Source organism: Pithys albifrons, chromosome 12 (assembly GCF_047495875.1).
Source record: "Pithys albifrons albifrons isolate INPA30051 chromosome 12, PitAlb_v1, whole genome shotgun sequence".
NCBI lineage: Eukaryota > Metazoa > Chordata > Aves > Passeriformes > Thamnophilidae > Pithys > Pithys albifrons.
The window spans coordinates 3874648-3889779 of record NC_092469.1 but is presented as its reverse complement, the minus strand read 5'-3'; the positions used below and the strand labels follow the sequence as shown (position 1 = coordinate 3889779).

Below are 15132 nucleotides of genomic sequence, written 5' to 3'. Positions count from 1 at the left end.
TGTGACTCAGAGATCAGAACTTCCAGATACATGTTCTTTAAGTAGGTTTAACAGATCTGTATCAAGCAATTATAAGGTTTATCTAATATCTTTGTGTTTCCTGAAAACAATGTTTGACTGTCTAATAATTGTTTAGAGTGTTCCACTACCAACTACAAAATCCCACAGTCATGTATGGCCTTATCAGCTTTTTTACTGGTGAAAATTCCATCTTGGGAAGGTGGGAGTAGGAACGGAGCTTCCTCAGCAGAGGAAGATGCTTCATGATCCAGAAAGTGGCTCTGCTGACTTGAAAAGGATTTCCAGGATACAGAGCCAAACCCCCACTGCAGGTAGTGGAGCTGACCTGAGTTCTGCTGAGGCTTTTACAAGAAACCTCAACACTTTTACCACAGATTATGATAAAACTTTCTCCAAAAGGAACTGAGACATGCCACAGAAATCCTACTTTACTATTTAGTGAATTCTGGTACCACCCACAGTCCCTGCAGACACCAGCATTTGTCATTCAAAGGAAATGAATTTGTATTCTTTTCACAGCTAAGGTGTCACACCCATGGAGAAACGTCATGGAAGCACTGAACAGTCAGGGAGGTGATCCTGGATTTCCAGAACCAAGGAGAAATAGCGTCAGGCTCCTCAGTGCAGCTGTGTGCAAGCCCTGGGAAGGGCAGCCCTGCAAACTGGACTAACACAATGCAGGGTAACCCAGTAACCCGTGGGTGGGACCTCATGGTAACAACCATAAGCACAGTGGAGTCAGGGAGCAACTATTAATAACTGTTTGCTCTTAAAGACTGGAGAACAGATAAGTGAATTATTTTAGCTTTTGAAATAAAAAGCATTTTGAGCTTAGAGTGAACAGAAGCAGAGAGGTAAAATACCTTCAAAACAGACTGGGGAAGCAGGATCAGGAGAGAATAGCAAGCATATTGCTGTCCAGCCTCAAGGCTCCTGCCTGCCTTGGGGCCTGACCTGCTGCTCACCCTCCACTGAGAATCCAAGTATTTTTAATATTCCTTAGCTAGAAGAAGAAATAGTACTTGTGGAGTCCTGCTCTCATTTCCACAGCCATAACTGTCATAGTGCTCTGTGTGCTCAGACGTATCTATGAAGACCAGTAAAATCTTGAACCAAAAAAAAAAATCTCAAAAAAAAACCCCAAACCAAAATATTTTTGCAACCAGCAGTTGTCAAAGTTCTCCATAGGTGTAGAGATCCTTTTTGAGAAAAATTAAACATAGATATTTTGTACAAAGTCAGCATTCAGTTGAAAGTTACCCCACTGGAAATGTGCTTAGTCCCTCAACATTAAGAATTCCTTGTAGTCCACCTGGAATTTATTGCCTGAGAACAGTGACAAGAGAGACCCAGACCCACAGCCTGCAGGCAATGAATACTCTGACTTTGAAGTTTTACCTTTGAGGAATCCATTGCAATTTAAAAATTAGTGGAATCTTGGAAAAATCCAACTTCATCCACTTAAAATTTCTCTGCTTTAGCTGCCCAATTTGGGAATTTCTGTCCCTGGAGGGCACACCTTAACGATTGCCTGGTCTGCTCTGAACAACAAATCAGTGTTGTGCTTCTGTTCTCCTGCTAAAGAGAGGACTGCTGTATGCACCACGTTTGAGAAGAGATGTTATTATAGCACTGGGTTGGTTCCCTCCAGAATGTCCTGAGCCAATTAGCCATTCCAGTCCTGGGAATTCTGCCAAGTGCCACGTGTCCCCAGTGCAGCCCCCAGAGCCTTCAATTCTTGCAATACCTTCCTTGGCAAAGGAACTCCATATGCAAGGGTTAGTGGCACACACCTTTCCCAAGTGAAAGGCAAATATGCAGACCAACCCTTAGTCAACAAATCTACCATCAAATATGTTCTCCTCCTATCAAGCTGTCCAACATTCACCTAGAAACAATTTTGTTTCCAAGGGAAAACAGAAGACCTGTTAATAATTGGCTTTATACTTACTCTGCATTTTGATAAACTTCTACTGAGATATTAAGTCCTTCCAATTCCTCCTTTAAGATCTGCAGGTCTGAGTTTACAAAGCTCAGTTCCAGTAGTACCTGCTCTCGTACTTTGTTGTTGGTGGTTGCTCTGCAGAAAGAGACACATAATTCTTTTCATTGCAGGGAAAAAGGTTTTCTACAAGCTTGGTTGACCCCTTGCCAGCATTCTCAACATTTCTAAGATTTTTCTATCTCTTTAAGAGATGATACAAGACCTCACATTTCAGAATTTATTAGTATTTTCTGTCAAGGGAGTGCCTGGGATAGTTTCCAGATAACAGCACACGGCCACGGAAGGTTTGCTAATGCTCCATTTTTTGTGTGTGATTCAGGGTCAGGCTTATTTTCAGATAAATTAATGAAGAAAACTAAAGCATCTTAAACAGAATCACAGTCCTATTTTCAGATTATGTGACTTTTATTCCTAGGAGGGTGGTGGCGGGAAGAGTCAGGAGGCACTTTTTTAAAAGATAATTCCCCCGCTTTATAAATTGAATCAAGATCTGTTGAGATTTCTGATCTTAAGAATAAAAGAAAGCAACTTTCCTATGAAACAGTTACTACAGAAAGATCTACTGGCAGAAAGATATTTCTTTTTATTTTCAGACAACTTCTTCTATAATTTGATTTTGTTGGATGTAAATATGATTTTGTTTCTTGTTTCTTTTGTCATTTATGTATTTAAATGACAACATTTTTAGCTGTAGCAGAGTGGATGTTAATATGTAGCCCCCCTGAGCACTTCTGTGTGATTTTTTGTGCATTCATATCAATTTCTAATCTGATCCTTCATACAAGGAATTTATTAGAATATTACTCTTTCCAAGAGACTTAAACCATCTGCATCTGTATCTATAACCACAGAGTTTGAGATTAAGTCTCTTTCCAAGAGACTTAAACAATCTGCATCTGTATCTATAACCACAGGTTTGAGATTAAGTCTCTTTCCAAGAGACTTAAACCATCTGCATCTGTATCTATAACCACAGGTTTGAGATTAAGTCTCTTTCCAAGAGACTTAAACCATCTGCATCTGTATCTATAACCACAGAGTTTGAGATTAAAAGTCTTGATCTGTATCCACGCTCAAGATGTTATACCCTTAGAGTCCAAATCTTGGACTGTAACAAACCTATTTTAAATTTGCAGCATTCCGCATTTATCTGTATTCAAGACAAAAGTCACCTTCATAAATATTTATGAACAACCATCTGATGGATCTAGACTCTACTTGGAACAGTCCTCCAGTTTGATGGAGCACCTTGGTGAAGAACCAGTTATTCCAAGGCTAAACGTTTCTATTTCATATTATACAGGAGTTATCTGTGAATTTTCTATGCTGTACTTCACTGAATACCTTGGATTGCTTCAATTAAACAATGTTAACATTTGTTGCTGCCATAAGCCAAACTTGGCACAAACATAGGGTGGAGTGGACCTTCCTTGATGAAGGCACCACCAGAGATAAATGGGCAAGCCTTGATGCTCCAGGCACAGTAATTGTGGCATATTAATGCTCTGCTCTGGCTTACCATTCTCCCCAGGAGGGATTCTAATATCTTTTTCAGAAAGCTCAATGGTCTACCCAGGTCAGCTCTGCTGGTTCTCTTACTGGGAACATCCATGTCAATTTAGAGTTAATTCAGTTACCTTTTCATGCTTTTTGCACTGCAGACAAACTTTGTAATGACACCCACCAAAGACAGCTACAGGGGCATTGTGGTGTCGTTGAGATCCACATAACTCTACTCTGAATTCAATTTTAACCCAGAGGGTGACTTTCAGAAATTCTAAACACTAAAGTCTTTGTACTATTTGGATCACTTGCTTCAATTCTAACATTTATTTTCAGCAAAGAGTAAAGAAACCTGCATTTCCAGCTTCTTCTCAAGTCCTGCTGCAGAAGGCTCCCCGTGGACAGCAATTGGGTTTTGTTTCTTTTAGAACTTGAAGAAACTCAAGCAGAATCTGAAAACTGTTTATGTTTTTCCTTAGCAGACTGTAAATACTATCTGGTGGTCAGGTTACTTCTGAAATTCCTTCTTTCAAAGAACTAGCGAGTCCAACAAGTGTAAATTCATTTTAAATTTCTAAAAACTTAAGAAATAAGTCTGATCCTCTTTTCTTAAGCAGGCTTAGTTCCCTCTCTTGTAAAGAGTAACTTCAATATTTCAGCAATTAATATTGGCATCAGAAGCTGAACTTTAGGACATCTTTATGTTGAATGTCACCAATACCACATTAGATATTACTCATCTCTTTAGCCCTTACAAAACACTCCTCTCCTGAGCTGACAAAAACATCTACTGAGAGAACAGGGTTGCCTTTCAAAAGCAGGGATAATAATTTTGCTAAGCACACAAAAGGTGGCAAAAGACTCTTAAGTCTTACCCCTGAAGTCAATTACCAGAAAACAAAGCAAAATTAAGTCAGTCACAGAGGATAAAACTACCGAAATTTTCAACCTGTCACCTTTCTTACAAGAGGAGACATAAAGGCAGGTGACAGGCAAAGGACAAGTTTAAGAAAACTGAATTTATCCAAACACTTTCACTTCTTTAAGTACACTTACTAGATTTTGTTCTTGAAACCCCATTGGTTCTCCAGTTGCAGAAAAACAGACACTACAGGAGATTCTTGCAGATGAGAACTGGGAAAATGCTCAGTTCTGTGTAACAGAGGGATGGACTGACTGTTGCAAAGCTACAGGACTGTTTGCTAAGCCTTAGGGCAGGGTCAACATAAAGCTATTCCTGTGGGGACAGCCACTTAAGAAAACATGTCCTTAAAAAATAAAATTGGTGGACAAAATATAATAGATGAAGAGCAAAATCTCTTCCAGTTACCCCAAACTTCAGGAGAATTTGGTGGCAACTGTAACCCAGCTCAAATCATGTGTGTGCTACCCTGCTACTCCTGCATCAGTGGGCAACTGATGGTCCTTTCCACTGCAGAGCAAAGAGCGAGAGAATCTTGGAAAAAGCAACAGCATAGTGGCAATTCCTTTGTTTGATCCGAGCTGTAAAAGGACTCATTCCAATATTCAGCACGGTTCACTTGCCATCATCACTAGCAATAAAGCTGAACAAAGAGAATGACCTGAGACAGTCTAACATGCAGCTGTTTGCAACAACAAAGCAGCCCTGAAAGTGAATTTGAGAGCAGGTAATGACTCTGTAGAGCTCCGGCTGGAAAAAACCTCAGGGACATTCACAAAGCATCCAACACTAATTGATGCAGCACTTTAGGCAGACTGGGGAAAAGCAACAGCTAAGAGAGTTAAACAAAATTAATTAAAAGAAAATTTAAAAATTGTTCCTTGGAGGAGAATTAGGAAGCCACGACACGTACCTTAGAAGATTTTCAGCGCCAGCTCTCATTCTCACTGCTCTTAAGATCTGTTGGTTTAGGACAGCTCTTTGATTTTGCAGTTTGCTTCGTCCAGTCTCGGCAAGGGGATTGCATCCCTAGAATTAAGAAAACAAGTTGTTTGTTTCTGTTGGAAGGCACTTAAGAGAGAGTAACAGTGAATTTAAAGGAATGTTAATGGCAGGCTCTGTATGAATACAAATTAACTACATTTACATCAATGAGGAATGACTGACAGTGCTTCTTATCTCAAACTTGGTCATTAAAAGCAAAAGAGACACCATGATCACAGTATTTAACATTAAAACCCAGACAGAAAGTATTTGTTTAAAGCTTAAGTACACGTGTGTGACAGTCTGTTCTCCCCTGAAAATATTTTCAAGGTATTTTGCAAATACAACGCAATTTGAAAGAATGTTATTAAGTTTCTACAGATTTCATAAAAACAGTATCTGGCAACGCAGCAACTCCCACCAAAACTTCTGCTTAACCCTTGCAAAACATCAGAGTTCCACACTGGGGTATGTGCAGCCCTGAAACACAACTCTGCCGAAGCCAGGCTTTGGTGGCATCACTGCTCACAGCTTCCAGAACCTCTCAAAGCATCTCTGCTCCTTCCTTCTGGTGCTCAGACCTTGGGTACCTCTCCTTCCCTACGTTCCTCCCTTTACATCTCAAACTTTTAAAAGTACAGCTTGACAGGATAAGATGATGATTTTACCTTCAGACACTCATCAGATCAAGCCCTTGAAAAGTAAAGTGTGAAATCCCCAATATGTGCATCCCCTCCCCAAGCACAAGACTCTGTTGGAGCAGGGCTGAGCCATTGTGTTCTGGTGAGCACTGATAAGGTAAAACTGTTACAGATGAATAGGACTGCACGGTTGGCTTGTCTATTTTTCTTTAAGGGGAACACAATTTTTATACCTTTTAAAATAGCCTGGAAGTTTCTTTTCCACGCTTTTATTCTTTGCCCCTGCCACCTCTTTTTTAAAAAAAGTATCAAATACCTTTGAATATTAATACTCAGAGCCAGCCAGAACATCCCTGCAGCCTTAACTGCTAATTCTGAAGCAAATAAAACCACTCTGTTTTAAAGGTTTACCCTTAAATAAAGAATGTCCTTCTGAGTGGCCTCACTGGGTATCATTACAGAGCTTATCAGAGTCCTACTGGATTGCAGGATCAGGTCTTTCCAATACACGTTTTCTCTCAACAGCTCCAGGCATTAAATTATGCATTATTTTGAACATCTCCCTCTTAGTTTTGACTAGAAAAAATTGACTTTGATACAAGAGCATTTCAAAATATCTCAACAAGCTCTAATTACGAATGGTCAAGCAATCACGTACCAGCACAACAAAAGCAAGTATTTAAACAGAACATGAAGTTCTAATCATCTGCTTGAAGTTCAGTTCTTATTTGGGTTATCAAGTGAAAGTGACTTGACAATAGAGAAATGAGCTGATCAAGTGAGATTACACTGGCTTGATTGAGAAAGCACACAGCCCAGTAGTGTTCATTTTAAGTGTCTAGTTTGACAATTCTGTAACAAATAGATAAAATGACAGGAAGCTTGTGCAAACATCTTCAAAAGCACCATTTGCCAGACAACTTGGAAAAACACACCACATCCAACTACTCCTTGCAGAAATGTTTCTGCACTGAAACTCCACTTACAGCAGGAGCCCAAAGCTTGGGTGTGCAGGGGATACTCTCCTTGTTGAGAAACCACTCACAGCAAGCACAACACACAGAAGATGAACTTTCTACTGCCAGGGACACACACATGGAGCAAACTCATTCATCTCAGACAAAAGCAGTCCCTTAACTACCAAATACTTTATGCTGCTTTACATACCTTTATACACAGAGACACAAGCAAGGCACGCTTTGGTGCACAACATGGTCTGGTAGACACCAGTTGCTTTCTGCTCTTAGTCTGTTTCTTTTTCTGGGATGCAGCCATTTTTCCTACTTTGTTTTTCTTCATTTTGTGTTGTGTAATCTTTTCTGCTACTGGTATTCAAAGCCTTATCTCCTGCCATTCTACCATTGTTCATTTGACCCTCACCAATTACTTCCTCTTGCTCTTTGCTTTCATTTTAAATACTGGATTCTCATCTCAGGCCTGTCACCTCCATATCCCTGACCAGGTATTTTCTTCCAATCTCTTTCTTGACCATTTAATCCAAGCATCCTTCCTTAATGTATCCTTGCCTTGCCCTTTTCTTCACATTTTTTCTGGAAGGCTGCAGCTTCCTTCCAGAACTCCCTGCCCTTCCTGTGTGCCAAACACGTTTGATGACATCATTCAAATACTTTTTTACAGCTCTACTTCTGGGAAATTTTTCAGGAAGATAACTGCCTGATTCCCAAGCCCATGAAGCTCCTGGAAGTGATCTGTTATTTCAGTGACCCTCCGATCAAGCTTCAGCCCAGAAATCAAACAAGCTCCTACTGAGCAAGGAGTGCAAACCAGCAATAATCTTGAACTCTATGCAAAGAGAAAAAGTGTCAGAAACGTGTCCTTGCATTTCAGGTCCAGGCACTAATCTCTGTATGAAGCTTTAATGCAAAGAGAGCAAGGCACTGGCAGACTGAGGTATCTGTATCCCCCCCAGGGTGCCTGGAAGTGCTGCAGTTTTGATGAAAGGCTTCTTGTGGATAGAGGAGTCTGTTTTCAGGACACTCTCACCTGTTTGCAAGGATATGCCTCCCATTAACTTTGCAAGACCTATAAGGAATTAATATTTTACTCTTTGGGAAATGTTGCTTTTTACACTTTCTACACAGAGGACGAGGACACTCAGTTTGTGTTCCTTTGCAGGCTTAAACTCTTTATTGTAATCAGGCTGCCAAAATGATGGGTACAGGACAGTGAAATAACCAATAACTACCAAAAAACCCACCAAAAACAAAAAAAAACCCAAACAAACAAAAAAAAAAAAAAAAAAAAAAAACAACCAAAACCTACAATCTGCAAAGTACAAATTCTTAAAAAATTATTTAACATACAGGTTCAAGCAAGTGCTTAATTTTGTTTTCCTCCATGCAGAAGATCCCCTTCCCAGACAGTATTTCTACCTGGTTCACATACAGACAATCCCAAGAATGTTAACATTCAGTTCATTACAATATATAGAAGCCAAACATCCAGTGGTTTCCACACCTGCTATTTCATTTCTTGTCAACAGGATGCCAGATGCTTCATTTAATTACTGTTTATTTCTTTGCCAAGCCAAGCAAACCTGGAGAGTAAACTGGATTTTGCCCTGGCTTATACACTATCAGTAAAATTATTAATTAAATAGCAACAAAAGAACGGTTATTGCTAAAGAAGTTGTAAAAAATGACCAAGAATAAAGAAGGTTTAAGCTTTCATTGCATGCATTTTTGGGTGGAAAAAACCTAAGTTGAGTAACATTATCTTGCCTGTGGAGAGGCACCTGAGGGAGCCTTAAAATCCCAAGTCTAAGGGGTTTAGGCAGTACCTTTGTGGTTTTCCCAGTGTAGGCTTCAGGCCTTAAGAAATTACCTCCCACTGAGGGAAGAGTGTACAGGTCTGTGAAACATATGGGTCCTGAATAAAGGAGCAGCTGTATTTAATTTGGAAGTCAGGAAGTTCCTTCTTCAATAAAATGTCAGAAATCCAGCCGTGATGGACACAAAAATCACGACTCCGACAAACAATGAGTAACAGCAATGAGTATTTAAAATTAGCATAAATATTATTTACAAAGTAGTGGTCTGAACTTTTAAGATGAGTCACACTGTCTGAAGGTGACACAGAGTTGAAACTGGGTGTGCTTCCCTACTGAAGAGAAAACATTCCTTTCCAGCCAGTGCAACCTGTGCTGCTCGTCAAGCTCCAAAACGTATGCAAATGGCCCTATCTCCCAGATATTTGAACATGTAGGTATGTAACTTATGCACAGAATTTCTCTGCTGTAACAGCAGTTGTAGCAAACAATGATTCACTCCAGTATTTCTAGGACTGATCCCAAGTCCTGCTAAAGTGTTATTTCCTTACCTTCTTCCACTACTATAATTACGTTTCTTTTTACATATTTCTACCAGGTCAGTTGTGAAAATTTAACTATTTACTGTGAGTCTTTCAGAAGTACAAGGTTTATTTGAGGGGTTTGTTGTGAGGTGGGTTTTTGGTGGTGGGTTTTTGGTGGTGGGTTTTTGGTGGTGGGTTTTTGGTGGTGGGTTTTTGGTGTTTTTTTTTGTTTTGTTTTGTTTTTAAAGAAGGGTAAGATTGGGTCTTCCAAAGCCTACCCACTTGTTCCATGAACAAGTATTTTATAGTTCTAAATGCCTGGCCCCAAAGATTAATATAAAGAACTAATTATTGTATTAAATTCCAAAGATGTATTTCCTCCACAGTACTTCACCTTGTCACACCACTCACAAAACAAAATTCAAATTAATATCTCATCAGGGATGTCTGCCTCTTGACTAACCAAGTTTCAAATGATTTTTCATTTCACATGAAGGCCAACTTTCTGGTTTAGGTTTTATGAGTTTGTATGGAATGAGTGGATAAGGGATGACAAGGGTTATGAATCATTGCAATATTGTTTCTGTCCAGCCAGACAAGTGGAAAGAGAACAAATAGGCAAATAAATATTCCTGTGTCAATGCTAATGCTGATGGTTGCCTGGCTACTAATGACTCAAAAAGAAGCCCATGAGCTAAACCAGTGGAAGGGCAGGTGTAGCAGGTTGGTAAACTGATACATTAACCACAGGTGGGGGAAGCCCTGCAGAAGAAACCCCGAAAGTTAACAGAGTTAATTAGAGAAGTGCCGATTCACAAGCTGGTTACCATACCCATCATCTCTTTCAGCTGGGTGCTTCATTTATGGAGCTGCCTGCTTTCTGATTTTAGCTTCCCCCTGACATGGGGGACTAATACATAATCTTCCTTTCTGAATTATCATACAGATATATGGTAAATATCTAGGCTCACAGATGGAACCAAAGAAAGAGAAAATATGCATCTTCATTCCAGTGATCAAAGGTTCATTAAGCTGGCTGTCCTACTGCTCTGCCTCTGTGGAGCACAGAGCACTGCTACCCAAAACAACCCAAGTGGAGCCAGAATGCTTCGTGTTGAGCCAGCAGATGCTTGGAGAACTGCAGGAAAAGTAACCTTGGAAAATGAGCTGTGGTTTTTTTCTTACCATTTATTGCAACTTCCTGACTGATGAGGGAAATTTATAGTTTGGTCGGTGCAAGGTGTTACAAAGCAGTAAGCCAAGGTGGGGAAAATATAGTACTAAGAACTTGCTAGATGTCTCTTCCTTGCTCTGCTCCTACCCACCCAAAAAAACCCAACTGAAAAACCAGTCAAGTATAGCCCTACTAATAGATCACCATGTGACTGGATGAGTGTTATAAATATCATGAGTTCTGTACGTTGATGCATTTCAGGGATATTTACTTTGTGAAACTTCCTGGTCAAGCAGGGTGGTGTGCTGTAATGAAAAAGAAAACAGAAAGGGGGAGCAGCCTGAAAGAGAAAGCTGTTACCCTCAGGAGAATTCAAAGGGAACTAAAGGAACCAAAGGTAACTGGGAAGAGGTCTGAGGGGCCAAGCCATGCACAGAATCATGGCAGACTTAAAGAATAATTTCCCTTCAGGTGGGAGAAGCATCTTGTGTAAGCAAAGTGGCAGCAAGGACAGACCTGCTTTAATCACTGTTGGTCTGCTGAAAAAAATCCTTCCTGTCTAAATGCCTTGCTCTACTTTTAAAACAAATTGCTCTGTGCTCTTATCATTAGTTTCGTCATTATTTTCATAGGCAAAAGAAGCCTGGGGGCAGAATGTGGCTGGATGTGCGGGATATGCATGGCTGATCCACAGGCTGCTCCCGGGAATGGGGAAGGAATGTGGAACTCCACACACAGCAGGTCAAGGTACGAGCCTGCCGCTCCAAGAGCACTCTCAGCACCCAGGAGCACAGGCACAGTTTGCCCTGGCAATGTACACTGAATTCCAGCTGTCCACATGGCCAAGGTAAACGGAACAGCAGCACAACCAGTTTCCTGGTGCTTTATCTCCACAGAAATTAAAAAGTGCCAGGTAGAAGCTTCACCTTTTTTTTGATGGAAAATAAGGTGCTTTTTCCACTTTGCCATTTCCTCTTCAGGACACCAGCAAGGATATGTTTTGTTGCTGTCTGTTTTGGTTTTAAAAGTCAAATCCTTCTCACAGGTTGGGTTGCAGCTAATCAAATTGTTAAAAAGGGTTGTTTCTGAGGGAGATATAAGAGGAAGGGAACAGGAGCAAGAGTGACAGAGATATATACACCCTGTGTGGATGCACAGGTAATCATCTTAAAATTAGATGATTAAAAAAAAAACCAAAACAAAAATAAATCACCACCAAAACCAACACGAGCATCTGAGACAGCTCACAGTATGTATAGTTGCAAAGAAAATTTAGTTTTGCCTATATAAATGATAGGCCTTTGCCATGCAGATAATGGAGAGAGATGGGTAAGGGAAAGGGGAAGATGATCCTCCAAGCAGCTCTGACATCACTGGAAGGGTAAGTCTGAGAAAGGGTGCAAGTGGACAGCATTATAGCTACTGTTCATCACCTCAGACTCACCTGGCACAGTCACTTCCTAGTGATAAACCAGGAAACAGGATTGTGCATCTGTTTCCCCATTTCTGGCTCTTCACATAGAGCCAGTCATAGTTTTACATGGCCTGTTCCCTACATTAAAAAAAAAAGGCACCACACAAGAATGAAGTAAATAAGTTGTTTTACATACTGCATCTTGGGGACATTGAGCTTTGCCTTCTGGTATGTTGTATTTAAAACTTCAAAAAGCATAATACACACAAAGGCATTACAGAGAATTTGGGCATACTTCCCATAGTAACCCATTCATCAAAAGAAAATATGAAGTCTAAACCAAATGGATACTGTATGAACAGTCCAATTTTTCTCAATTGTGAAATTTCATTGTGCACAATATTCTTAGAAAGTATGGAAGGCAACCTCATTGTGTAAATAGTGCTTGGAAGCCCTTCTGTGAGCAGGGCTGATGCAAGGCAAGGGTTTTCACTTTGCTCCATTGCTTACAGAATAAAAAGTCAGTTATCTAAATGTATTTTGATCTAAAAATACTAGGACTAACCCTGGAAATTGATGTGGTTCCACACCAACAAAAGTAGGAAACCAACCCTGAAACCCTTTCAGGAAAACAAAAAGTAGTGTGACTTAAAAAGGGAGGGGAAGGCAATACCCAGGTGACTCAGAGGGGAGGGGGAAGAGCCAGGGACACCCATTAACAGCTCCATCACCAGTTTCAGTTACACGAAATCACCGACCACACCATTCACAGGGACATTAAGGCCTAAAGATATTTTGTCCTTGGGTTTGCAGCTTGTATCGTTTCAAGATCCCACGAGAGGTGTTGTTTTATGTTGGGTTGAGGTTCTTTGTTTGGTTGGGTTTGGGTTTTTTTGTATTTGGTTTGTTGTTGTTTGGTGGGGTTTTCTTCTCCCCTTCACCAAGAACTGCCGAGTTAAAATGAAAGCTCTAACCTTTGACACCATTCAGCTAATGCATAACAAGGACTATGGGTTTCCTGCTTACTTTTAGGGACAGAAAGCTTGGAGCATGTAGCCTAACCTGAAGTTTATAACTTTAGGAAAGACACTTATGAGGCTGTTGAACCTGAGGGAAGAATGTTTCACTGCAACACTGGCTCCCTCAGATTTTATCAGATTCCTATTCATTTTCTACTGCTTTAAGATATAAGTAATGTAAAGTGGGAAAGATGCTCATGATTAGGCATAAAATTGATTTTACAGTATTTTCATGTATGAGAAAAACTTCATTCCTGTTCACACTGATCTAATGCTGCTTCAATGACCTTAACTATAAAATGTAACAATTTAATTTAAACTCAGTCCTTTGGCAAGTCTGAGTGTGGAAGACACACTCCTCTAATGACCTGAGGCACAACTTGGCTACTAAACTTCAGTTCGTCCTTATCAGTAAAAACAAATAGGTGGAAGAGTTGATTTATCTAATTTAAGTTCACAAAAAGTTAACTTTTTTACTAACATGCCTCAAGGCAGCGTATAAAGCTTCCCATCGGGTAGAAAACATAGCTATGAAAACTAAGTAATTACAGCTTTGCCACACTTAGTGATTTCCTGCTCTGGAATACTCAGAAGTGATTTAGTCACCAAGTGTCACAGTGGAATTACACAAATGAAGAAGGCAAACTTGGTCAGTGTTGTTTCAGTCTGTCTAATTATCTACCAGGTGGTACCGATTCCTTGCAGCCTGGCTGGCACGGGTAAAACTTGCCTCTTTTCGGTTGCAAACAGTTCCTCTGCTAAAGGGCAATAATGTTACTTAAACTCTTGCGGGCTTGTGAATTTGGTAAATAGTGAGGGGCGTGCAAGAAAAGCAAACAGCCGGCAAAGAGGGCACCAAAGCAAAGCATATGGGCCTTCCCACCATGTAACCAGGTGGTTGCTACAGTGCGTCGTGGGGATATTTTTATGCAAAGTGACCAGCAACAAACTAATGTACACAGCTCGTTTTTTCTGCTTCCCTCCACAGAATAGGCAGTTCATGGTCTCGGATCCAGAATCTACACCAAAATCCCCGTTTTCCTACACTCCGACTTGAAATGTACCAACAAAAGTTATAGGCACTGAGAACTTTAAAACAGCGACGGGAGGCCGAATGAAAGCTCTCCGAAAACGGCTCTTACTGCCCTTTACCTCCGGTGAAGTTTACAGGAGCCCACGGGGCTGCACTACAGGCGATACTTGGCTGTAATTACTGTTGTGCAGAAAGAACTCGGGTGCGGGTTATGGCAGAAGCCGCCCACTCAGTCTGAAGAGTAATTAGGGCAGATGTTCATTAAGAACTTCCTAACGAGCCTGTTAACTTTGTTGTTAACTCCAGTACTTACTTACTCCAGTAAACTTTCTTACAGGGACGTAAGGCAGTTTACTACAGAGAGAGCGAGGAGACGCGGCGAGAAGTGAACAGGGAAGAGCGCAGAGGCAATAAATAAATAAATAAAAATAAAGGCGACAAAAAGAAAACCGACAACTGGAACTTTACTCATTTGGTAAAGTTACGAGTGCTTCTGTTCTTCAGAAGCAGTGGAGGGCCGCCCGGGACCCTGCGGAGCGCCCCGCCAGCTCCAGGCGTGCCCCCTGTGCCCAAGCTCAGCTCCGGACACTCCCGGCTCCGGACCGTCCCTGCCCCGGCTCCCGGCTCCGGACCGTCCCTGCCCCTGCCCCAGCTCCCGGCTCCGGACCGTCCCTGCCCCTGCCCCAGCTCCCGGCTCCGGACAGTCCCTGCCCCCGGCCCGGCAGCCGCGCTCAGCCGGGGCGATGTCCCCATCTCGCCTCGCTGCTCCGTTGCCCCCAAGGCTGTCTCTGCCGCCGGAGGTCAAAGCCCAAGATGCTTCGCAGGGACAAAGCAGACCGTGAGAGGCGGCGAGGGGACGGCCAGCCCTGGAGCGCCGCCGGGGGAGCTGTCGCGGGCACAGAGCCCCTGGGGCACGCAGCCCACCGCGCTCCTCACCTTCCGAAAGTAGCCGTCCTCGGCGGGCTCCGCCGCCCGGCAGCCGCGGGGCGGGAGCGCATCTGTCATCTCCGGGCTGGCCAGCTGTGCCTCCGTCGCCGCTGCCACACGAGCGATACTGCGCGGAGCCGCCACCGCGGAAATGCCGCGGCTGCCCCGCAGCCCCGC

General features: G+C 41.9%; 1 protein-coding gene across 1 annotated transcript in view; it reads right to left on the bottom strand.

Moving 5' to 3' along the window:
- The window catches only part of RHPN2 (rhophilin Rho GTPase binding protein 2), a 29736-nt gene extending 14604 nt beyond the window's left edge, over window positions 1–15132 (bottom strand). The window contains exons 1-3 of the mRNA XM_071567730.1: window positions 14965–15132; window positions 5365–5480; window positions 1973–2101 (exon numbers count right to left, since the gene is read on the bottom strand). Of these exons, the coding sequence (XP_071423831.1) occupies window positions 1973–2101; window positions 5365–5480; window positions 14965–15033 (314 nt within the window). The 5' untranslated portion in view covers window positions 15034–15132. The remainder of the gene's footprint in view (window positions 1–1972; window positions 2102–5364; window positions 5481–14964) is intronic.